The sequence below is a fragment of the Batrachochytrium dendrobatidis genome (genome assembly GCF_000203795.2).
Source record: "Batrachochytrium dendrobatidis JAM81 unplaced genomic scaffold BATDEscaffold_1, whole genome shotgun sequence".
Classification (NCBI taxonomy): domain Eukaryota; kingdom Fungi; phylum Chytridiomycota; class Chytridiomycetes; order Rhizophydiales; genus Batrachochytrium; species Batrachochytrium dendrobatidis.
The window spans coordinates 589816-614359 of record NW_006281099.1 but is presented as its reverse complement, the minus strand read 5'-3'; the positions used below and the strand labels follow the sequence as shown (position 1 = coordinate 614359).

Sequence of the window (24544 nt, the reverse complement as noted above, 5' to 3'; positions counted from 1 at the left end):
TTCAAAAGCAGGAAGATTAGGCAGTTCACGTTCCCAGTCTGGCTTTCGAAGACTATTGCCGAGACCGCCCATGCGATCATTTCCAAAAGAACGACCACCACCACGACCACCTCCTCCATAACCACTACCTCCTCCGTAACCACCACCATTGCCTCCTCCATAACCACCACCACCGCTTCCTCCATAACCACCACCTCCTCCGTAACCACCGCCATTGCCTCCGTAGCTACTGCCATTTCCTCCATAGCTTTTCACATTAAATTTTTGTATGAATCAGCAAGGTTGGAAATAAAAGGCAGTTTCACAATCCAACATTAAAGAGGATTCAATGCAATACAAGTATCATGAATCCAGTAACAATGCAAAGACATGAGCAATGCCATTGAATGTTCAAGACGGTGCAGAGCAGGATGGAATGCACAGCCAGTGATAAACAACGATTGGAACAATGAAATAAAGAAATACAAAACAAAACATTGGTAAGTAAAACTATACATGGAAAGCAGTTGCAGACAGTAGACAAGACATATAATGAAGAGAAACTAGGAAAAGTTCAATAACACTTACGAGCCTCCACCATTGTTACCATAGAAAGACATGATCAACTATAATCGAATATTAAGAAAACAAGTAACAAAACAAAACGAACTTGCTGCCTAGAGAAATAAAATTCAAAGTGTAGAAAAAAACAAAAGCAAGCCTTATTTTTGATGTTCATTTGGGCAAAAATCACGGGCCAAATATTAGCGAGCAATTTGCCAAAACTTTCTTCAACTCGTAACAATGAATCTATATATGCCAAGTATCGCTGTTTCGTGGAAGACAGTGGTCAGGTCTATTGTTACTGCTGCACTGGCTATTCAAACTACCACGGCATTTGCCAACTCTCAGCAACTACCAGCAATTTTTCTAGACTCGAGCAACCCAGGCTGCATCTTCAGTATCAATGGCTTGTCCTACAACCTGTCATCCGTGTTTTTGTAAGTACTTTTGACATGGCCTCTTGGTTGAAATCTTATTGCTCAATATATAACCAGCCGTATTAAAACACTTTTAATTCCAACAGGACTCCATTTTTTAATGCCACATTATCTGAAGATTTTCACGCCCCAACCTTGGATGTAGTCAATCTATATGGTAGTCCTTGCTCAGTGATGACAGTTGATCAATCTAAACCATCAGAAGACCAATGTCCTACCAATACCAGATTTTGCGAGATCACTACAAACTGGAAGCACACTGATGCTCGGATTACCAATGTGCGCCAGTATGTAGCTGGTGACGCTGCTATCGCTGCTACCACGGCCATCTCTGACGGTATAAGCCTGTCGTACAACGGTTTAAATGAAACTATGGTTATACTGAATATCCATTGCAAAAAAGAAATTGTCGTAAGTTTACCTTGATACTAAATTGCACTGGAATCCATTCAAATCTGGCCTACATTCAGTTTCCGATTATAAAGGCACACAGATCTGATCTGACTGTTGATTTGGATTTGTAAATATTTACAACTATAAATAGGCACCATCTGAACCAAGGGTCGTTATTGACTTGAAGCAAATTCAACTGAACTGGGATCATGCTGGAGGCTGTGGCACATCAATCCCAACCGGATCTTCTCCTGGATCATCATCCATGTCTACTACTGGATTCTTTTTCACAATTCTTTTTGCTGGACTATTTGGATATTTTATAATTGGAATGGCATATAATTATTCCGTACTCAAAAGTAGGGTTTATTTTTGGCGAATTTGCTTTGGCTGCTGCAAACATACTAATCTAGATGTCAAATTTCCATTTTTCAACAGTTTCCAACTTTCCAGATATTCTGCCACATCACGAGCTGTGGACTGCCTTGGCCTTAAACACAATGGTATGCTTTTAACATCAACATATTGATTTGATCATGTCGAGGATTTGTCTATAAGACTGCTGACTTATTCAACACTTTTTTAAATCTTTTTTAATCATTTGCTGTATATTTAGGACTTTTTTGCTTTCTTACGGAACAAGCTTACCGGGTCATTTGGCGGAAACAATTATGTTTCTTTATAACACCATATTAAAACTTAAAAATGCCCTATTCCGGTTACAAAAGCAATGTTTTTCTTAGTATGGAATAGTCGGCTCATCTGTTGTGTTAAAATAACTTGTTTATTAAAGATTTCCGTCACACTGCATTAAGCAGTAGTCAGATTTAGCTGGGATTCTTATGATTACGGTCAATACACAACCTTTTGAGCACTTGCTCTCCATCGTGACTGGATCTTACTATGCAGCTGCTTTCTCTCTTCAGAAATGCTGATTTTATCGTATAGCTCACAAAGTGATTGCACAAGTTTACTGAATTTGCCTTGACGACGACCAAGAATAAATATAAATGATCCGAGTCCAATTCTGTCAAAACAAAATGAAACAAAAGTTAGAAACCTTCAATTCTATCATACGAAAACACCAAGCAATGCGATTGGTGTGCATCAAAAATAAAACTTAATACCGATGGATTTCTTTAGTGCTGATACGAAACTCGCATGAGTTCAAGACTGCAATACTGCGACGCGTTCGATTGTGCATGATATGTGCTCCAAAACAAACAGCATCCTCCACTACACCTATAAACGCCAAAATAGTCAATAGATTCGAGTCAAAACAGCACTGGGTTTAAAATGGTGTAGATTGCTGTAATGGCTTCATCTCTACACTAACAATACCATCAATACACTTACCAACAATAAACTTGGCATTGCGGTAAATCTTTCCATCAAAAGCAATATTCAAATACGAGCAAAATCGCATTGCAGCTGAACAAAAATTGTCGTAAATGTTGGATAACACACAGAATACAGAATTCACTTTTGTATCTAAAAAAATAGGATGGCATTTAGCTTTGATGTACCTATACAAAATACAGTATTCAAAACATAGAGTAAGCGCAAATAGAGATAAAAACAGTATGTAGTGTTTTCATGGAGATTTTCATACTGAAACAGTTTGGAGCGAAGATGCTTTCCAGGAGTTTGTGATATATTCACACTAAGTGAGTCGGCAACATCTATTTTTGCAATACCAAAAGCAAATGTATACAAATTAGCAAAATCCCATTGTATAGGTTCAGGCAAGATAATGCTGGTACAATAATACGCACATGTTATGCTTCGATTTTGAAATAAAGTGTTTTTAATTTCCAACCGTTTGAGATCAATTACAAATCCGCACCAAGGGAAATCTATTTGATGGGAATAAATCAATTCCAAATATATTAGCTGTATTATATATCAGAATTTCCTTAAACATTCTATCTAATCAGTACCTCTATATGTCTCTGGAATGGCACGACCATCCAACAAAGACATTGAGAAATTTGATAGAGACTTGCTTATATTCACAGAACACCCGAATTCCGGATGCGCTATAAACAAGTATAAATATTAGTCAAAACTTCATATTAAAATTCAATACAGATACTATTGGTTCAGCACAACAGAAAGTTACCTTTATGCATAATCTCCATAAACTGCTGCGCCTTATAAAAAATGTAGTGATGAAAAGAAAATCATCAATATAGCGCAGTAGCAGAGTTTCAGAGCTATCCATGATTAGATCTGCCAAATATGATTTTTCAAAATGAGCGTAAAAAAAACTAGCTCCGCCAACGTGTCGTGTATAAAAAATAGTCGGTTAAAAAGTCAGCATTGTATTTTGTTTTTCAACAATATAGAGTACCTGCATAATATAATCGAAACTATGGATCCCTGTGGAATGCCAGCCGATTGACAAAAAAACTTTTTGCCAATCTAAAATAGTAGAGTTTGAACGAGTTAGAATATAAAAAGGTATTTTTCAAACAGGTAATAGTAGAAATAGACCTTGATAAAATTATTTTGAATATGTGATTTCAAAAGGTCTTTGATGGACTCGGCTGCCTCGATTCGATATTCAACCTGATCTACAAATACCGTTTGCTTTACAGTCGCGGATGCATCTTCAACAAACTCGGTAAATGTTTGAAAGTTGGCTATTTTATGGTAAATCGTGCGTCATGTCAATAGTTGGATACATCAGTTATAAAATTCAAGCACAATCTATGAGTATCAACTCAACTGACCTGCGTCTCGTGCTCGTTTTTGAAATACACGTCGAATACGATCCCCACTTGCATACAAAACAGCATACTTTTGAATTACATAGTCGGTTTTTGTTAAAAACGATTGCAGCAATGACAAGAGCTTATCCTGATTAATGGTGTCAAAACAAGACGCAATATCCATTTTACAACAATAGAGTTGTGGTATAGACCCATCGGCACTAGCTGCAACCAAGCCAAGCTTGAATGCTTTAAATCGTGTATATATATCATCCAGTCCAAGCATTGTTGTTTTCATCAAATCTGACTGCTCAGTCTAAATTTTGTAACCAAAGCATTATTATAAGAGCTATAAAACTGTTGGACAGATCAACTGCTACATACCTTTTCCAATGTGAGCACATGATGCGCATTGGTAAGCAATTGATTTATAGATAGCAAATTTTCTCCGTTGTAGCGGTAGCACATGAGTTGCTTTATTTGCTCTGGATTTAGCCCAATTTGTGCCAGTTCCTGAACATAGTTTAACGCGTAGTGTAGCACAAGGTTAGATTATAATACAAATTGGATTTAAAAATCTACAAGCATCAGACAAAACTACCTTGGGCTTGGGTTTTCGTCCTAGATTCATAATCATTCGAGCACCTGATTCCTTAGGGATTAATCTGGTAGTTGAGAACCCCAAGGCTTTGTGGAAACTCTCTCCAGCTAATGCGGATGTGACAAGCGGCTAGTTTCATGGCCAGTATGAATAAATAAACCATAATATTTTAAAAATAAGCATTTGAATATAGAGTTGAATATTAAATAACACATTTATAATGCTATTGATGTTATTTTGTTACCATTTCTATCGGTTTCAATAAATTGCGTTTGAATACGGATTGCAATGATTGGTTGATACGACTCCATGTTTCATGTCGAAAATAAAACACACGATTTTTGAACGGAACTGTATCTGTGGCATAGAAATTTGTCTATAATGCATGTCAACATAAAACAAAGCCGTGTCACGTCAATATACAACATCTACCTTGATTAATGAAACCACTACATCAGCAAAGAGCCAATACAAAAACTCGTAAAGCATTTGACGTTGCTTTTCAGCTTCGCATGTGGATAAATGTAGTGCTGGCTTGATGCCTGATGTCAGCCAAGCCATTTTTGAAATCTAGAAAGCATTGTTTTACATTGCGGAAATTGCTGATATATTACTACATAGTCGAAATCTTCAAACTCGATGGAAAATGTTTTGCCTACCTTGATGCCATTTCCAATGTTTTGAAGTGACAATACCTCGTATCTTCGCAAAGATACAAGCTGAACAACAACTAAAGACACCATGAATTGTATGTGAGATTTTAAGATCTTGCTTTTAAAGTAAGCTGAAACGTACCAGCCATAAAAGCATCCCGGTTGGAATCATCTCCCCAAATATCATTGGGAATAATATGTTTTAAAACAGATTTTACAAAAGACGAAACCTAGTTGATTGAATAAACGACTAGCAAGTCAATCATCACGATTGCAAAATGGGCTTCAAATTATTTTGTAGTTTACCTGCTGCTGCCTTATATGCATATCCAAAATTCTCTTGACTCCATCCTAAAGAAATTTGCATTTTAGTTTAAAAATTGTAAAAAGCAATCTACATATACTAAATATATTTCACCTTGACATCAACCATTTTGGGAAGAGGACAATGATAGTCCAACAATGCTTTATAATTGCATTTCTTGCATTTGGTTAAAATCATATCCAGCAATGGATCAAGTGCTCTAATACGCTGCAAACGCTTCTTTTATGTTTAATACAGTTCAAAAAAATCAGCAGATTCTGATGAGAAATGTGTTGATACATCAACGACTCTTACCAAGACTTGCTTACTTTAATTTTTGCATTATCTGATTTTCCATTTCGTTTACTTTGTGATATACACGTTTCAAGTATTGGGCTTGGCAAACGATGCTGAATAGGAAATATGGATCTAGACAAGGCAAGTACCAATTCATTTCTGTCTTGCATCAGCAGGCAAAGTAAATCTAAATGAAATGAAATAAAATCAGTTTAAACCATCAGCAATCAATACGATATAATCAAACCAACTTTAGAATCTAAGCAATTGCAATAAAAACTTGCGTGATTCAGGAAATCCGTGTCGCTGTATATTACGATGAGTTAGTGAGGGTCTGCTGTAAAAAATGTTTGACCATGGCAGAAAAACCAATGATGGACTAATAGCTGACTTGACCGATGATTTAAGCGCATCAGAATTTAAAGTAGTATCAGTTTCAACTGCACTCTTGACTGATTTTTTGCGTCTCTTTCGAGATCTAGACTGCTTTGGTTTTTTATCATCTGACTTTTCTTTTATCTGATTGCTGTAGTCAACTGAACATGTCTCATTTGCTAATAGTGCATTGCACTTTCTTTTGCTAGGTATGCATGATTTCACCTCCTCTGAAATAAAACTATGTTGGCTGAGTTTCGAATAATTTTCCGATTTTTCAATAGACACTGCATCACTATTGAATGGTATTACGAAAAATGGTGGCAAATTCAATCTAGCATTGAATGTATCAAAAGTATAGAGTGGAGCACCTACGTTTTACAAAATGCGCGATCGCAGTTAGTAAATGAGAATTTCAAATCAAATGTTCAAAAACATAGTCAGGAAAAGCAAACCTGTGACCTGACATAAGCATCCATTTGGCATTTTGATAAAGATGCTTGTTTCACTTAGTAGATATCCCATTGAAAGATCGCCAATCCTACATTTGTTGAATACAAAATTTAAATAAAGCATACATTTATAAAACAAGCAATTTGAATACCTTTCTAAAAGTAGATTCCATCCATATGTCTTAAGAGTTCCAGTTAGAGTGTTTGGAAAATAGCTTTCCAGACTTTTTGATAAAGTCATGGCACCGATAGAGTGGCCAGAAATCTAAATCAAATTATTTTAATTAAAACGCCGTGTTCAAGTCATTTTAAATGCACATTTGAGTCAACACCAAGTCGACTACATAGTTGCCTTACATGACGGTACCCTAAAGCAAGTATATTTTTAGGTAATTTGCCAGACTGTAATATACGCTCAATTTGGCAATTGATGATCTTGAGATTCAGTTAGTCAATGATACATTCCAAAACTAGACACGATTTGAATGCACAGTATAGTGGATGACTGATGAGACTATACCTCGGTTTGATTGCGATTAAAACCTGGCTCGCGTGGTTTTGGAATGGGTTGCTTTTTTTGTACAGATTTGGATGAAAAGGCGACCAGTGTTTCATTTAGCAGACGGGTAAGAGCAAGAGGACTATTTTGATTAACCAGTAAAGAGTCTTGATTCAATGTCGTGCATGTATGATTCTTCCAACGCTTGTTCAGAAAATCCAACAGTGAGCACACATTGTCAACACCAAAGACAGCAGTCAAAATCTATGACAAAACACCGATTCGAAGCCATGCAAGAGAAAAGCAAATCAGCAAATAAAAAGTTTGATAGTATGAATTAATAGAAATAAGAGCATTTACCTTGCACATTGGTTTAGAATACTTTTTGAATAACAGAATCAGATAGTCCGATAAACGTCCCCAGGAAATGCAAGATTTAATTTAAGCGAGAATGATTTTTGATGTAAAATGTCATCAGTTTATGTTGAAGGGTTTTGTGTTGGCTTCCATCAAGAATCGCCGTTTATTTTGTTCATTAGCTTCGAACTCTCCAACTAACCGATTAATACATCGACACTACCGCAATCTTTCCAATTCAATCAACACCTGCCAACCATCTAAATCCTCTGATATTACTTCAACTAAAATGGTCAGCGACATTCCTAATGGTAATATTCCTCGCTAACTGATATTCCAACATTGTATTTCTTTGCCATTGATATCTGAATTCACTCATTAAACCTTCACTGACACTCTCCATAATGATATGCTAAACAATTGGAATCAACCATTAGTTCCTGCAAGCATTTCCTTCCCTGGCGAAGAAGAAAAAGTGCTGGCTTTCTGGAAAGAGATCGATGCATTTGAAACATCGTTGAAGCTTTCTGAAGGCCGCCCTCCATTCTCATTTTACGATGGTCCTCCATTCGCTACTGGTCGTCCACATTACGGTCATCTTCTTGCTGGAACAATCAAGGTTGGATTATGACTTGGACTTCTTGCTGCAGTGTTTGGGGTTATCTTGAAGTGGGTCGCAAATCGCCTACCCGATCATTTCATTTACAAAACAATCGGTTTGTATGGCTTGAATTAATTTTAGGACGTAGTGACTCGATTTGCTCATCTTAATGGTCATTATGTGGAGCGCCGCTTTGGCTGGGATACTCACGGCCTTCCAGTAGAGTACGAGATTGACAAGAAGCTCAACATTAAGGGTCCTGCAGATGTTGCTGCCATGGGAATTGCAAAGTACAATGCAGAATGCAGAGCTATTGTCATGACCTATGCTGACGAATGGGAAACTACCGTTACTCGTATGGGCCGCTGGATTGATTTCAAGAACGATTACAAAACCTTGAATATTTCCTTTATGGAATCTGTATGGTGGGTTTTTAAGCAGCTGTTTGACAAGGGCCAAGTCTATCGAGGATTCAAGATCATGCCTTACTCCATGGCTGTTTGCACGCCTTTGTCCAACTTTGAAGCCAATCAAAACTACAAGGATGTCATTGATCCCGCCGTGGTGGTTTCCTTTCCATTGACTTCGGACCCATCCGTGTCGTTTCTGGCATGGACTACCACGCCATGGACTCTTCCTTCTAATTTGGCGTTGTGTGTGCACCCCGATTTCGAGTATATTCAGATCAAGGATGGTGAAACGGGTGCCGAATGGATTCTAATGGAAAAACGTTTGGATATCTTATACAAGGATCCCAAAAAAGCAAAGTTTACTATTGTGAAGCGATTCAAGGGCTCGGATCTCAAGGGTATGACATATATTCCTTTGTTCAACTACTTTGCTGATCGCCCTGGAAAGTCATTTGTGGTCATCAACGATACATATGTAACGGACGACAGTGGTACCGGCATTGTTCACTCTGCTCCCGCCTTTGGTGAGGACGATTACCGTATTTGCATGGCCAACGGTATTGTTACCGGCGAGACTGATCTGCCCTGCCCTCTGGACGCCTCGGGTAACTTTACTGATGCAGTCAAAGAGTATAAAGGTATGAACGTTAAAGACGCCGATAAACCTATTCAAAAAGATCTTAAAGCTCAAGGCCGTCTGATTCGTCAAACTCAGTTGTCGCATAGTTATCCCTTTTGCTACAGATCGGATACTCCGCTGATCTACAGAGCAGTGCCATCGTGGTACGTCCGTGTTTCCAACATTGTCGACAAGCTTACCACCAACAACAGCCAGTCATACTGGGTTCCAGATTTCGTGGGAGAAAAACGATTCCACAACTGGCTTGCTAATGCCCATGACTGGGGTATTTCTCGTAACCGTTATTGGGGAACTCCCATTCCTATCTGGTCAAGTGATGACATGGAGGAGATTGTTGCCATTGGATCTGTACAAGAGCTTGAGGAGTTATCCGGTGTCAAAGGCATCACAGATCTTCACAGGGACAATATTGATCACATTACAATTCCCTCCAAAATGGGCAAGCCCGATCTAAAACGTATACCAGAAGTATTTGACTGTTGGTTTGAGTCGGGTAGCATGCCCTATGCTCAGCAACACTATCCTTTTGAGAACAAGGAAAAGTTTGAGGCCTCGTTTCCTGCCGACTTTATTGCCGAGGGCATTGATCAGACTCGCGGCTGGTTCTACACTCTCACTGTGCTTGCCGCACATTTGTTTGACAAGCCCGCTTTTAAAAATGTCATTGTCAATGGTTTGATTCTTGCGAGCGATGGGAAAAAAATGAGCAAGCGTCTTAAAAATTATCCCGATCCAATGGATGTACTCAACAGCTATGGTGCCGATGTGCTACGTCTGTATCTGATCACATCCCCTGCTGTTCGCGCTGAAAGTTCTCGTTTCCGTGAAGAGGGCGTTAAGGATATGATTAGCAAGGTGATGCTGCCTTGGTACAATGCGTATCGATTTTTCTTTGCCCAGCTTGCTCTTTTAAAAAAAGAGCACAACTTTGATTTTGTTTACAACTCTCATCTGGATCTTTCCAAGGATCAAAACATTATGGATATTTGGATTTTGGCATCGACGCAATCCCTTATTGCATTTGTCAAGCAGGAGATGACTGCATATAGATTATATACTGTGACTCCTCGCTTGTTGAAGCTAATTGATACACTTACCAACTGGTATGTGCGCTTCAATCGTAAGCGTCTCAAGGGTGAAAACGGTGTTGCCGATGCTGAACGTGCACTTAATGTTCTTTTTGAAGTGCTGTTTACTCTTTGTCGCTTGATGGCTGCTTTTGCACCTTTCCTTACAGAAACCATGTATCAGAATCTCAAGACTTGTATTCCTGAAACCAAGGAAGATACTCGCAGTGTTCACTTTTTGCTTTATCCAGAAGTAAAACAGGAGTATTTTAATGCAGATGTGGAACGTGCTGTGGGTCGCATGCAAACTGTGATTGAATTGGGACGATTTATCCGTGAGCAACAGACTTTGTCGCTCAAAACCCCATGCCGTGAACTGATTATTATTACTCCAGATGAGCAATTCCACAAGGACATCAGATCTCTTGAACAGTACATTCAGGAAGAACTCAATGTACGTACAGTTACGGTGACTGCCAATGAAGAATCCTATGGTGTCAAATACAAGCTTGTAGCAGATGCCAAAGCTCTTGGTACGAAATTCAAAAAGGACGCAACCAAAATTCGCAACGCATTGCCTGAACTTTCTATAAATGAGATCAAGGAGTTTATGGCTAAATGCTCATTGAATGTTCAAGGATTTGAAATCACTTCAGAGGATGCGCAAGTGACGCGGTACTTTGATAACAGCCATAGTGGTTTCCATGCCAATTTCACCAACGAAGTTCTAGTTATCTTGGATACCACGTTGGACCAGGAACTCATTCAAGAAGGACTTGCCCGTGAGCTTATTAATCGTATTCAGCGTTTGCGCAAGAAGGCTGGATTGCAGCCAGTTGACGACACTCTGTATTACTATGAGATATTAAGCGATCCTGATAACCAACTCGCGAATATGATTGTTGCTCAGGAACAAACGCTTGTGCGATATCTCAAGCAGAAAATTGGAGTGTCGACTGCTTTGCTTGACAGTACCCAAGTGATTATCAAGGAAGAGCAAGAGGTGACCCATATGTTTGAAATGAGTGAGAATGCAAATCATGGTTAATGTGATGACTAATTCGATATTGAATTCTGTTAATATTGACTTTATTAGGTGAATGGATCCAAGTTTATACTGGTCCTGGCTAAACAGCACTAGGCCTGTTTAAATCTCGGGGTTTTGGGTTGGGTTGAAGTGGATAGTTGAGATACAGAAACATTTTCCTGCATGTGAGGTTGTTTAGGCAGATTTTTTGAAAACGTGTAGATCAATGTTCCAATAAACACAAATGCTGCACCGACCCAATTCTGTGTTGTAAAAACGTTTTTGAAAACGAGGACAGAGAGAATAAGCGAGACAAACTTGCGTAGTGTCAGAATCTATTCGATTGTAAAGAAATGTGAACAAGTGTTGGTTTACTCGAAGCTGGGTTCAATTACAAAAAGTGAATCACAGTAAATACGTACCAGATGCAATGTGACTGCAGATGTCATAAAACTCAACCTATGAACTCCAGATATACAAACATCTAGAAAGTTGAAGATGCCAAAATAAGTATTTGTTACAGTATTGACTTGACATTTAACCAAGTGTTGGACCTACATTGCGTCAACACATTTCCTACAAGAAACAGCCACATTTCAGGCACAAACACTTGCCGAAGAGCATCAAGCCCCATTACGCTCCATATGGCTTTTGACAGCGGTCCAGGTAGCCATTCAGCAGCCACATCTCCAATGGATATGATTGGAGATGCATTGTACTCGAGAGCCTGCATTTTTAGATCCTTGTATAAAAATATAAATGCAGGCAATCCCAACGCATGAGTATAAAACAATCCTTCACGCCATTGCTCTCCGTACTCTTGATAGACATGCTGTTGCAACTGGCCCAAAAAACACGAGAGAATGATAGCAATCGATAGAATGATGACACCTATAGTCCATTGGACCATCAGAACGGACTGCTGAGCTGAGGCTTCTAATGAATTGGTGGAATTGAGAAAATTAGATTCTTTGAGTGTTGCCAAAACCATTCCAATGGTTACCAAGACTGCTCCAGTGATTTGATTTTTGGAATAGCTAAATCGGCCGTATAGTAACCAAAACTGATGAATAAATTGTTTCAAATAAAGCCAAGTAGTGAAAACTAGAATGCAAGCTTACCTTTTGTTGAACATCAACCAACTCATTATCATGCTTACCCATAACGAAGCAGATCTAAAGATGATATGCACAGGCATTGAAATAGAAAATCCAAGAGCATAATTATTCAAGACCGACACACTTAAAAAAAGGGCAATGATGCCCATCCAACGATACAGTGGGACTACTCTTTGTCGCAATCGCAATGGGAATTTCCAGTTGAATCTGGATTGTGGCTCGTTGGTCGTAGATTCAGATGGTATGAATTCCAAATTACTAATAAATCCCTCGATAGCAACCACAGCAAACTGAGAAAATGTAATGAGATTGCCACTAGCTGGAGAAGATCTACAAAGACGGAACAATGCAAACTGGTGAGTCAATGCCTATATTTGAAATGGCAAATCGACAAGATTGCCATATGCAGATGGAATGCGATCAGCTACAGAATCCAATTCAATGCAGCATTGAATTAAAGAATAATAAGTGACTCTGCATGGAGTGTTTCTAGATATGAAGATTCAGGATGACATGAATTGCAAGCCAACAAGATGATACGAATTCCAAGCCAACAAAACACTAAACGGTTGATATCAAAGTGATGAATTCACCTAACCAGCATCTCCAGAGTGTAAACATTGGAACAGCAACCACCAAAAATCAGGACAGTAACCAGCAGCCATTCTCTAGCAAACAGCCACGGTGCAGTCTGAAGAATCGCAGCTGGAATGTTCTTGTTAGGATTGACCATTGCTCAAATTGAAGCAACTTGAAATCTGGCAGTTTGCATTTATCAGCCTGAATTCATAGCATTCGATCTAAGCCAGCAGCTTGTCGCAATCCATGCCACTGTCTGTTACAACGCATTCTTCCAACGCCTCTCTCAGTTCTCTCAGTTCTGGTGTTGGCAGTGGCTCAGGTGTAAGCACTCCTACTGCCAGTGCATTATCATTATCTACTGCAAGCCTGTTGAAAAAGGCTGCTTATCATGGTGCTGAAGACAGGATCGTGCTTGATATAGGATCGTTCTCTTGCAAAGTCGGACTATCTTGGGAACCTACTCCCAGGCGTACTTATATTCCTGGAGTTGCTGAAAAGAAACTGGGTTGTGCAAATGGGTTCCATGTGAGTTGGACGATAAACTGCCTTTGAGTTGAACGTATCCACTTGTCCTGTCCATAACTTATTAAAACGATCTCATTCTACTTAGACTTCTCCTTTTCGAGTAGAACATCAGTCATTGTCAGTGCACACAGAATTCCTGGGATCGCTACTTCGGACTATATTTCATCATATATTGCTGACTGATGTAAAACACAAGCAAATCGTTGTTTGTGAAAGCTTGTTTGTTTCCATAGAATTCAAACAGACGCTTGCTGAAATCCTATTTTATAAATTCTCTGCAAGTATATACTTGAAATACTGATATTTACCCATAATATGTCAAGCTGACACGATTGATGTGTTGAATGCACTTGTTTGGATCGATCTAGGCCAAGTCGATTTCTTTTGTCCCCGCATCATTCGCTGCATTGCTTGCTACAGGACAAACTATTGGACTAGTATTGGATTGTGGGTATCAAGAGGCATGCGCGCTTTCTGTAAGTATTCTTGAACCAAACCCAATTCTTTATTGTGTCTTGGTTTTAATCCACTATTCATGGCATCAATTTGAATGCTTTGAATCGGATATAGATTTATGGTAGTCTCCCCCTTATTGCATGCTCTAAATCCGTGCCGCTTGCTGGATATCACGTTTCTAAACGGTTAAAAGAACTGGTTTGCCAGTATGGTCACATTGTCAATAATACATTGGGTACATCGTCTATAGAAGTATCCAGCCATGATCATCATCAAGTTGTAGATATACTGCAAAAGGCATCAGATACGTTTTGGGAAACTCTGAAGGCCACTATTGTTGTAGCATATCCAACTAGAAAGGATTGGCAATCACATCATACTAGTACTTGTAAAAATGACTCTGTTCATGACGAGGCTGATACTAGCGCGTACTATGATGTTACAATAGACTCGTTCAACGTTGTTCGGATACCGACTTGGGTGGGATATGTTGCAGCAGATGTACTGTTTGAGGGAAATGAGGAAGGTGAAACACTTCAAGGTTGTCTCCTCGACACTCTGTTAAAGGTGAAAGCATGCTGTCAGCACAAATAGCTAATGACATTGATATGGATTGAAACTCAAATGCGCTAACCCTGACCTATGTAATGCGTGTCGATCTCTAGTGCCATGTAACCACTCGTTTAGAATTGATACAAAACATTCTGCTATGCGGAGGAACTTGCTCCATTCCTGGACTAGAAGATCGTTTGAGATACGAAATGCAGCATTTGGCTGATGAACATTCAAATTTGAAATCTGCTCGTAAATTAGTTTCAAAAATCAATTTTATCTACAGTCCATTTCAGCCATCACAACAGGCGTGGGTTGGCGGTAGGCATTCGCGTCTGAATACTGCTCTGTATTTAAAATGGATGTGGTTAATATAGTAGATAGTCTAACCTGAGTTGGTTTTTGGCTACTGAACTCAAATATTTTTTTAAACTTATTTAGGCTCACTTATTGGCTCGGTAAAAATCAAAACCAAGTTTGAAATCACCAGAGAAGACTTTATTAAGCACAAAACAGTTCCAGACTGGAGTCGTATCCATCTACTACAGGAACCAGATCCTAGTTCCTAGAGCTTGGTTCCATAATATGCGAGTTGGATATCGACCACCTTTTTACCACGAATCTTTGCAATCTCTGAAGGGTTTTTTTGCGTCGAGAGTGCATCAAAGGTGGCTTTGATGACATTCATTGGATTGAGGGAGCCCCGTACTTTTCCAGAAAGATCAGTGATACCAATGCATCTGCAAACTTCGTGAATATTACGATTGACCATAAGGCCATAACCTAAAATGTAGTAATAAATATGCATGTAACATGAGTTAGATATGTATGTTTAGCATCGTCAGTCAAAATTTAAAATATACCTGGACTAGCAGTACGCAGTTGCAAAACTGTTTTGTGATAAGTGTGTTCCAGATCAGCAAAGATGGTGCGATTGTCCAATCGATTGAAATGAATCATATTTTTCTCTGCAAGAACCAGTGCTTTGCGCATGGCAGCACCTGAATCAAGGGCTCTTCCCATGCCATATCCAGCAGATCCATTCTGATTACCCACAACCGCAAGAACAGAAATAGATCGCTGTTTACCACCACTGTTGACATGAGCAACTCGACGAATATGCAGGACACGACGAAGCATAGTATTAGGTCCAGTAAATGGTTTTTTAGAGCCGGATGAGTTTGATTTACTTTTCCATGAACGGCCCGAGTGCTGCATCGTTTCTTGGGCCTTGGTGAAAGTGTCATCGCTTACAGTTTCCCATTCACTTTGGACAGAGTCTTGTTTTGAAGTGTGGGTTGATGTGAATGTAGCGGAAGTAGTTGAAAAATAGGATTTAAGAGATGTTGCAGGAACATGAGATATCAATGGCATGCATGACCGAGGTCGAAGCAATGACAGCTGTTTAACACCAATGAATATGTTCATTGTGGATTGCTTTGGGTTAGAAATGCCAATTAAAATTGCCAAAGAAAATGCAGTCATGTGTTGCTGGTGAGATTTTCAAGTTGGAGTTGAACTGAAACTTGCTATGGATTGATAGATAGCAATCAGTTATTATTCAAAGCAATGGTGATATTTATAGTATATAAGTAGCTGTAACACTGGAGATTGTTTGTAATACAATCCATAACCAGACTCTTTTGATCATGCACATCAGTCCTTGTGTCGGTCGGATTTCTGTCAATACTTTCAAAGATTTACTTTGGTCTTTCATTGCATTATCTTTTTAGTGATTTTATACAATCTGCTGATGTCCAATACATTGGGTGACCGGCATGTATAGTTGCATTCCTGAGATGTTTTCTTGAACTAGATCGCGAACGTATCTGACATTAGGATACAACAGAGCTTCAATAAAAGGAGCAATCAATTTCCAATCATAACGAATACTTAACCATTGTTTATCCCAGAGCAAAATAGAGTCCATACAAGATCAATACAAAATATTTCAACAAAATTGTCGGTTTGTTTCAGTCTCGATTTGTGCAAAATGCAGAGACCCGGAATCGAACCGGGGCCATCACGGCCACAACGTGGAGTACTGCCACTATACTATCTCTGCTATATTTTTGAAAATCTCTTGTAATTATATAATATTCATCTGATAATCATTGGTGTACTAATCTTGTATTGCTATCCAATCAATACCATGTTAATTTCATATCAGTGGTTTTAGTTTTGTCTGCTTGATCATTGTCATACTACTTTCAATCATTTGATTAAGACTATCAGTTTTACACTCAATACTATTTGATTCATTTGAGCGTTTATACTGGTATTCATTATCAACTTGATAGTATATAAAGTTGCCTGGCTACCCATATCCAATAATGATTTTTAATTGGATGGATTGACTTGATGGTTACAAGAATTTCTTGTGGTAATAGTTGATGAAATAAACTAAATTTGCAATATATGGTTTGAAACTCGTATGAATGCACATTATTTACAGCTGTATTCGCATAAAATAAAACAGTTGTGATTATCTTGTAATAATTGTCTTTGGCCAAGCAATGGTTGAATGTTTGTTGTTTTTCTACTACCAATTGGCATTCTCAAGTTTTCAATCAACACAATGGCCATCATATGATGCTCTCACAATCAAACGCCTGTTTGGTGTATCTTAAATCTCACATACGTTTACATTCTAATTCAAGGAATCCAAGATTGAATATCTCAGGAAAACAACAGTTGTTTCCATGCAGATCATTCAAAAACCAGCCGATTTTGTCAAAGAATTCAAAAGATACCATGCTGCCCAGTCAATTTGGTGTAAATTATTTCAAGACTGGCTGTTGATTAACATCTTTACTTGGTGTTTCGTTTTACGTGAATACGGCTATAACATTGGTTTACAACAATGGAAACGACCGTCAAACTAGCCAAGGCTGCATTTCGCAAGCAGATGCGAGCAACACTCAAGACAGTTCCTTTTGAATCCATTGAACAACAATGTAGGTCACTGTCTAGCTGCCCATGTGCATTTGCTAGTTTATATTGAATTGAAACTCCATTTTATTTTTTATAATGATCACCATTGATGCCAGATATTTGACAATACTAGAACAATTTCAAACAACTTTAATTGATTTTAGCCAAAGCTGTGACTGGCAAGCTACTAGCTACTCCCGAGTATCAGCGCAGCAGCAAGATTGCACTGTTTTTGAGCATGAAGGGCGAGGTTGATACTACTCAGATCCTTCGAGATGTCCTTGAATCTGGTAAATGTTTTTCAAGTCTTGTTTATATCATGTGTTTCCCTTGGCACTGTCAATTTTCAAGCAAACGGATTCTGACTAGTTGTTTAATCTACTTTCTATTTGGATTGGGATGTTGTATTAGGAAAGCAATGCTTTATTCCAATGTGCAATCCAGAAGCCATGGTAAGAACAGTTTTTTAAACTAAAAGCATCTCAAGACTTGGCGCCAACATGAATCTTTACTGAAGCAGCTTTAAACTCGTCTTGCTATTATATCGATCGATTGTACTTTGTCATATAGGAAATGGTATTGCTCAAATCATGGGATGATTTTGAGAAACTGCCACGAAACAGCTGGGGAATTCCTGAACCGCAACCTCAAGATGGCAGACTCAATGGTTAGATAATGTTGAGCCAATGTACTTTATCCAGTGTATAGTTTGCTAATATACTCCCAACTCACACATCTTGCAGCGCTAGATCCTTCAGTCGGCGGGTTAGATTTGATCATTATGCCAGGTCTAGCGTTTGATCACTCTGGAAATCGGATTGGATATGGCAAAGGGTCAGTTTGTTTGAATAGATTCTTGTGACGATCACTGCACTAAAACCCTTATACTGTTGGCATCTTTTAGTTACTATGACAAGTTTTTAGCAAAGTGTTTTACTGTGGCTACAGAAAAGAGCTACCAGCGACCCAGTACAAGTATGTATATATAGTTTGATAGTATTATGCGAGCCAAATATAACAATCTTGATATATTGTGTAGTTGCAATTGCCTTACGAGAGCAGTATGTGCCCAGTGTTCCAGCTGGACCACAAGATTTAAAGCCAGATCAGATTATTATGTCATTGTAAACCAGCCATGTGCAAATATTAAGATTATGCTAAATTGGATGTTTGTGTTTTTGAGAGTTGAAAACAAGTTAAAAACAAGTTGAAAACAGTCCGAGTTTGAAAATTATAAACGATTAATTGCTGATCGTTGACAAACGTTTACTGGTGATGAATCATTCATATAATAAACATCAGCAACAAGTATGGGGTTGTCTTTTGGCTCTGAATCCGCCAAAGGCCATCCGGATTGGTATGCTTCGTTTTGATCTGTCTGGAACATTGTCCAACTACAACCACCAGTATATTGTCATATCATGGAAGCTGATGATGTGCTATTGATCTCATCAATATATTTGTAAAGCCTGTCTCCACTTTTAAAATATTAAGTTATAATGTCTGGCATATAGATTGTACGGCTGATTCATATACTGTTGGAAGGGATCCCAAACTATGCAGCTTGGTAGTGTTTGACAAGACATTGCGATGTTCAAAGGAGCACTTTAGGATTTATTTGGTAACCAGTTGTAGGGTTTAAAATCATTATGCATGAACTGGACTTGATCGTATGCCATACTAACCGCATAGAGTCATCTATTACATATGCATAAATAGACTGGAGGTATTCCGTGCATTGAGGATTGTAGTTATAATGGCACAATTGTTAATGGAAACAAGATTTGCAAACGAATGGTGAGATCCTGTATTTCCTGCTCGGGTCTGTCAGTGTCATGCATTGATACTAAACTCTTATCAATCCATACTGGTAGATACCCCTTCCTGATAGAGCAGAAATTGAGATCAAGTGGGATCTTTGTATGTGTACAGTTTAACCCAGCCTGCTATTGACATTTTAACCAATATGTCAACTAAATTCACTTGTATGCGTATTTAAACGCATCTAGATTTTGTATTTATTAATGCAAAGTGCCGTGATCAAACGCTTTTACAAAGTATTACAGATAGATACTGTGTATTTGAAACTCAAGTTTTGGGTCAAGGAACGTTTGCTATTGGTAAGTAGAGTTGCCAGCTTCCAAGACTTGGACATTGCATTCGATTAAACTTGAGTTTTGGCGTCCTTTAGTTAAAATGGCAATTGATCTACATACTCTTGAGCGTGTAGCTTGCAAGATCATTGATACTAAGCGAATTCAACTGAACAAAAGAGGTACATCAGACCTTGAAGCATCCTTGGCAGTGGCCCAGCAAGAAGTGTCTGTACTGCGTCTTGTTGAGCATCCAAATATTGTATCAATCAAAGATGTGGTGGTTTCACATGAAAACAACGCAGTGTACATCTTTTTGACTCGCATCTCTGGTGGCGAGCTGTTTGACCATATTGTCAATAGCGAAGGAATCGAAGAATCGGAAGCTAAATTTATTTTCTACCAATTGCTTCTTGCTGTCAAGGTATGTTGGTCATGTTATTTTGAATATAACACTATGCTCATGTATACTTTTTTAATTGCATTTTGTCAATATAGTATCTTCATGACCATAATATCTGTCATCGAGATCTTAAAGCAGAAAACATTCTGTTGGAATCATCCAAGCCCTTTTCTAGGTATATGATTTTGGAATGGCACATCTTGCTCCATCATGGTCTATACTAACTTATAAAAACGGATCGTGCTAGACTACTTATTTCTGATTTTGGAATGGCAAAGGCATTACAAAACTCGCTACAGCAAATGCAAACCAAATGTGGAACATTCACTTATCTTGCTCCAGAGATTTTGGATTCTCCAGGTGGATACTCTTACCAAGTTGATTGCTGGGCTCTTGGCGTGCTTTTATTCACAATGTATACAATTGTTAATATTCTTCAATATCTGACAAGTTTGGTATTTAGAGTATTGACCATGTAAGATGGTGTTTATAGGTTAGCTGGCGCACTTCCATTTGGAACAGATGCTGATCATGCCATCTTGATTGATCGGATCCGACGCGTTGAATACTCGTTTGAAGATGATCCATGGCCATCTATTTCAAACGATGGTAAGTGAAAACCATATCTTGGTACTGGAACAACTCATCTATATACGCTTTACTAAATACGTGTGATCAGCAAAAAGTATGGTATCTGCTTTACTGCAGGCAGATGCAAGCAAACGATTGGATGTGACGCAAGCACTCAATCACCCATGGATTATTGGTCATAGCGAGATATTAGCCAAGTTGTATGCCAAAATGCTTAAAAAAGCAGGAATGGAAAACAATGGTATACCAATAGTTTAGGTTTAAACAGTTCTCTACCCATTCAAAATTGCCCTGACCCAAATGATTAAAATAAAAACAATGGTTTGATGATGGAAAGTCGACTGTATTTTTTCTGAATAGGGAAAACGACATTGACAAATAACAGTTGCAAAAAAGATGGACTTGAAGACTGTCGCTTACAATTTGTCGTAATAACGATCAAAGGGAGGAATTTCCTCAGAGAGACCCTTTCGCTTACGGACAGCAGTAATGATGTCCTGAACCTTGCCAGCCTCGAGTGGGTTTCCGTTAAGCAATTGCCAGTGATCAAACACACACTGGGGGAAAGCCTGACCACCTGTGGCAGCACGAAGATCGGCAGTGAAACCAAAAGACTCCATAATGGGAAGATATGCCTTGATGGTATAGAGTGGAGTACCAGTACGCTGTTCTTCGGAAAAGACGTGGCCACGACGTCTGTTAAGCACACCATAGATACCACCCATAGCATTTTCAGGACATTGAATCTCGACTTGATAAACAGGCTCCATAACTCCGGGAGTAGCAGAGAGAACAGAGGCAAAGCAGACACGACGGGCAGTGGGAATGAGCTGACCACCACCACGATGGATAGCATCGGCGTGAAGAACAACATCAATGATATTGAAACGAATAGCACGCATATTCTCGTCAGCAATGCAACCCTCCTTGGTAGCCCATTGGAAAGCAGTAACACAAGAGTCCTTGATTTCATTAAGGTATTGAACACCCTTGGTAACATCAACCAACAAGTTGGCACCAGCAGTGTCGGGACCGAAACACCAAATCTTACGAGCATCAGTAACATCCCAGCCATATTCCTCAGCAAGGATACGTGCACGAGCCTTAAAATCGTCCTTGGGAGAGATTCTTCCAGCCTCGATATCAACAGCAATCTCCTCCTGAAGAGGGGATGCTTTCATGAAAATACGGTTATGCTTATTAGGGGACTTGGACAGACAGACAATACTGGACTCGGCAGTGACGGTCTCACGGTATTGCACAACAGGGTCACCGTGACGAAGAGGAACCTGGGCATGATCTTCCTCAAGATCCTTGAGACAAATCTCAAGATGAAGCTCACCAGCACCAGCAACAATGTGCTCACCAGATTCAGAGGTATAGCAGAGCACACATGGATCAGATTTGGAAAGACGCTTAAGACCTTCAACAAGTTTGGGAAGATCGTTGGCGTTTTTAACCTCGACAGCGACCTGCACGACAGGAGAAACGGAGAACTTCATAACCTTGAGATTGTGGGCATTCTCACTGGTGGTGATAGTTCCAGACTTGAGCAAGAACTGATCGATACCAACAAGACCAACAATGTTTCCGGCGGGACAATCGTCAAGGGATTCGACGGTACGACCCATCATAAGAACAACACGCTGGACGCTCTTGATGAACAAGTCATCCTTCTTGCCAACAGTGTAGTGGGGACCCTGAATACGGACCTTGAGGCCACCACGGACAGTGCCAGAGAATACACGACCAAAAGCGTAGAAACGACCCTTATCAGAGGTAGGCACCATCTTGGAGATGTAAACCATGAGTGGACCGTTAGGATCAGTGTCACGAATGGCAATAGCACACTCGTCATCAGCGGGACCTTCATAGAGAGTATCAAAACGGTAACGCTGAGCAGTCTCGGGGGATGGCAAATGAATAACAATCATCTCCAAAAGAGCATCTCCAGCAGGAAGAAACTTTTTCATGACAACCTTCATCAAAGGCTTGCCTTCTAAATCAGCCTCATCAGACTTGAGCTGGATATCAAGTTTCTCGAGCATCTTGGTAGTGGCCTCCTTCTTGACATTCATAATAGCATCAAAAACCTTGAAAATGGGGTCCAAAACAAACATGTTGAAGGCACGCTCAAGAGTTTTACCACCATCGGCATTAGGACTGGTAACCCACTTTTTGGTAGCAGGGTTAAAGTAGTTTTCTCCCCAAAGACGAGACATCATCTTCTCAGAGTCAACACCAAACTTTTGAGCATAACGCTGTGCAAACTGACGAAGAGTAAAGGCCCATCCGTGAAGACCGGAACCAAAAGCAACAGTACCTTTCTCGGGGTATACCTGACAATCACCAATGACCTTGTCAAAATAGGTAGATATAATAACGTTGACAGACTCAATGGTACGACGGAAAGTCATGTAGAGATCATCCTTGGTGAGCTGCAATTCAAGAAGAGCACGATCAACTTTGTTGATGATAACAATGGGCTTGATACGCTCGCCAAGAGCTTGACGAAGCACAGTCTCGGTTTGGACACATACACCGTCAATGGTGTCAACGACGACAAGAGCACCATCAGTGACACGGAGAGCAGCAGTAACTTCAGAAGAGAAATCAACGTGACCAGGAGAATCAATCAAGTTGATAAGGAAATCATTGCCTGTAATAGAAACCCAATCAATTGTTAGTTTCCAACCCAGATGCTTCAAGTCGAGCGCATTTAATATAAAAACGGCATACCATCAGTGCGCTGCTTGATTTCAGAGAGATCTTTTTCAGGCATTTGGAAGTACATGGAAATTGCAGTAGATTTGATGGTAATACCACGTTCCTTTTCGTCCGCACGGGTGTCCATATAACGAGCATCACCAGCCTTGGCGGAAGCAATAATACCGGCCTTGGACACAAGAGAGTCCTAAAAATGCATAGTACATCAAGATTAGATTGTAATATGATGAAAGTCAAACCCTGGCTGCTTTCCACCATCAAAACTTACAGTCAGAGTACCTAGACAACAGAGTGATTCATGGGTAACAAGGTATTACAGTGGACAGCAGAGAAGTGGGATGATGTATTTTGAAAATGAGAACAAGTCATTAGTCAGTATATATAAAACACTCCAAAAGAACAGCGGGATCAAGTAGTAAGAAACCCAGCAATAGAATATTGTGAGATGGAAACAAGTGAATAGAACATCAAGTGTCATTCACTGGGATCGTCGACAGCCACAGCATCACTTACTCTTGCCATGATCGACGTGCTAGAAACATTAAGAACAGGTTAGTCTCACTGGCACAACACATCTATAGCTAGAGTCAACCAATCCAACTTACAGCAATGACGGACATGTTACGGACGTTGCAGGGCTTGCCCATAAGGGCCCGAATCTGTTAATAGAGCAATAAACAATCAGGTGAGTATCAACTAGAAGTGCAAGTGTTTCAATGTATATTCTGGATGGGAGACACTTGAGAACCAAGAGTGACTAGCAGCCGACTACTAGTTGGACAACTGATTCACTCCGTCTTAGCTGACAACCCAACCAGACACAACACCAGACTATCCATCATGAAAATCCAGTAGTCCAAATCATAGTGAATACATACTTCATCAATGGAGAAGTTAACCTATATGTACATAGTAGATTGATCAATCACAGCAGATTAGTAAGGCTGAAACAAACAGTTTGGCAGTTACAGATCAAGACAGATGAGTCCAAGATGCATGAAGAATCTGTCATCATGCATGAGTCTTTATGGTCTGAAATCTCTGATTCCAACAATGGATGGATGGATTCATTCTGACAAGTACACATTTACTAACCATGGTTTAACAGTTCAACGGGGGCAAGAATGGCGCGTCTGCACCTTGTTGAATTTTACTTTGATTTTACAGCCACAAGTCAATTTGGTTGTAAAATC

At 39.4% G+C, this 24544-nt stretch overlaps 8 protein-coding genes across 8 annotated transcripts in view; 5 read left to right on the top strand and 3 right to left on the bottom strand.

Moving 5' to 3' along the window:
* The window catches only part of BATDEDRAFT_29115 (uncharacterized protein), a gene marked incomplete at both ends in the record, with an annotated part of 3261 nt that extends 3076 nt beyond the window's left edge, over positions 1-185 (bottom strand). The window contains one exon of the mRNA XM_006675559.1: positions 30-185. Within this exon, the coding sequence (XP_006675622.1) occupies positions 30-185 (156 nt within the window). The remainder of the gene's footprint in view (positions 1-29) is intronic.
* Positions 186-783: 598 nt separating this feature from the next.
* Positions 784-2058, top strand: BATDEDRAFT_21334 (uncharacterized protein; the record flags this gene model as incomplete). Its single annotated transcript, XM_006675196.1, has 5 exons — positions 784-980; positions 1067-1391; positions 1525-1732; positions 1812-1876; positions 1990-2058. The coding sequence occupies 5 exons, from the start codon at positions 784-786 to the stop codon at positions 2056-2058; spliced, it is 864 nt and encodes a 287-aa protein (XP_006675259.1).
* Positions 2059-7914: 5856 nt separating this feature from the next.
* On the top strand, positions 7915-11626 carry BATDEDRAFT_84552 (isoleucine--tRNA ligase ILS1; the record flags this gene model as incomplete). Its single annotated transcript, XM_006676174.1, has 4 exons — positions 7915-7936; positions 8063-8244; positions 8368-11346; positions 11440-11626. 4 exons carry the CDS (start codon positions 7915-7917, stop codon positions 11482-11484), a joined length of 3228 nt encoding a protein of 1075 aa, XP_006676237.1. The 3' UTR covers positions 11485-11626.
* A 1687-nt stretch (positions 11627-13313) lies between these two features.
* On the top strand, positions 13314-14980 carry BATDEDRAFT_21330 (uncharacterized protein; the record flags this gene model as incomplete). Its single annotated transcript, XM_006675195.1, has 4 exons — positions 13314-13595; positions 13964-14071; positions 14166-14618; positions 14717-14980. The coding sequence occupies 4 exons, from the start codon at positions 13314-13316 to the stop codon at positions 14978-14980; spliced, it is 1107 nt and encodes a 368-aa protein (XP_006675258.1).
* A 102-nt stretch (positions 14981-15082) lies between these two features.
* On the bottom strand, positions 15083-16031 carry BATDEDRAFT_84549 (mitochondrial 37S ribosomal protein MRPS5; the record flags this gene model as incomplete). Its single annotated transcript, XM_006675891.1, has 2 exons — positions 15083-15386; positions 15467-16031. The coding sequence occupies 2 exons, from the start codon at positions 16029-16031 to the stop codon at positions 15169-15171; spliced, it is 783 nt and encodes a 260-aa protein (XP_006675954.1). The 3' UTR covers positions 15083-15168.
* Positions 16032-17447: 1416 nt separating this feature from the next.
* On the top strand, positions 17448-18665 carry BATDEDRAFT_84548 (5-formyltetrahydrofolate cyclo-ligase; the record flags this gene model as incomplete). Its single annotated transcript, XM_006676173.1, has 7 exons — positions 17448-17560; positions 17702-17827; positions 17949-17989; positions 18108-18204; positions 18281-18371; positions 18442-18512; positions 18577-18665. The coding sequence occupies exons 1-7, from the start codon at positions 17467-17469 to the stop codon at positions 18663-18665; spliced, it is 609 nt and encodes a 202-aa protein (XP_006676236.1). The 5' UTR covers positions 17448-17466.
* Positions 18666-19186: 521 nt separating this feature from the next.
* On the top strand, positions 19187-20882 carry BATDEDRAFT_85591 (uncharacterized protein; the record flags this gene model as incomplete). The annotated part of the gene is made up of 9 exons (XM_006676172.1): positions 19187-19207; positions 19257-19334; positions 19412-19457; positions 19547-19657; positions 19729-20054; positions 20129-20208; positions 20281-20448; positions 20527-20642; positions 20713-20882. The coding sequence occupies 9 exons, from the start codon at positions 19187-19189 to the stop codon at positions 20880-20882; spliced, it is 1116 nt and encodes a 371-aa protein (XP_006676235.1).
* A 67-nt stretch (positions 20883-20949) lies between these two features.
* Positions 20950-24458, bottom strand: BATDEDRAFT_15282 (uncharacterized protein). The gene is made up of 7 exons (XM_006675044.1): positions 24447-24458; positions 24230-24250; positions 23957-24010; positions 23865-23883; positions 23620-23630; positions 23364-23538; positions 20950-23283 (listed from the first exon to the last, which is right to left on the bottom strand). The coding sequence occupies exons 1-7, from the start codon at positions 24447-24449 to the stop codon at positions 21041-21043; spliced, it is 2526 nt and encodes an 841-aa protein (XP_006675107.1). The 5' UTR covers positions 24450-24458; the 3' UTR covers positions 20950-21040.
* Between the last annotated feature and the right edge of the window lie 86 nt (positions 24459-24544).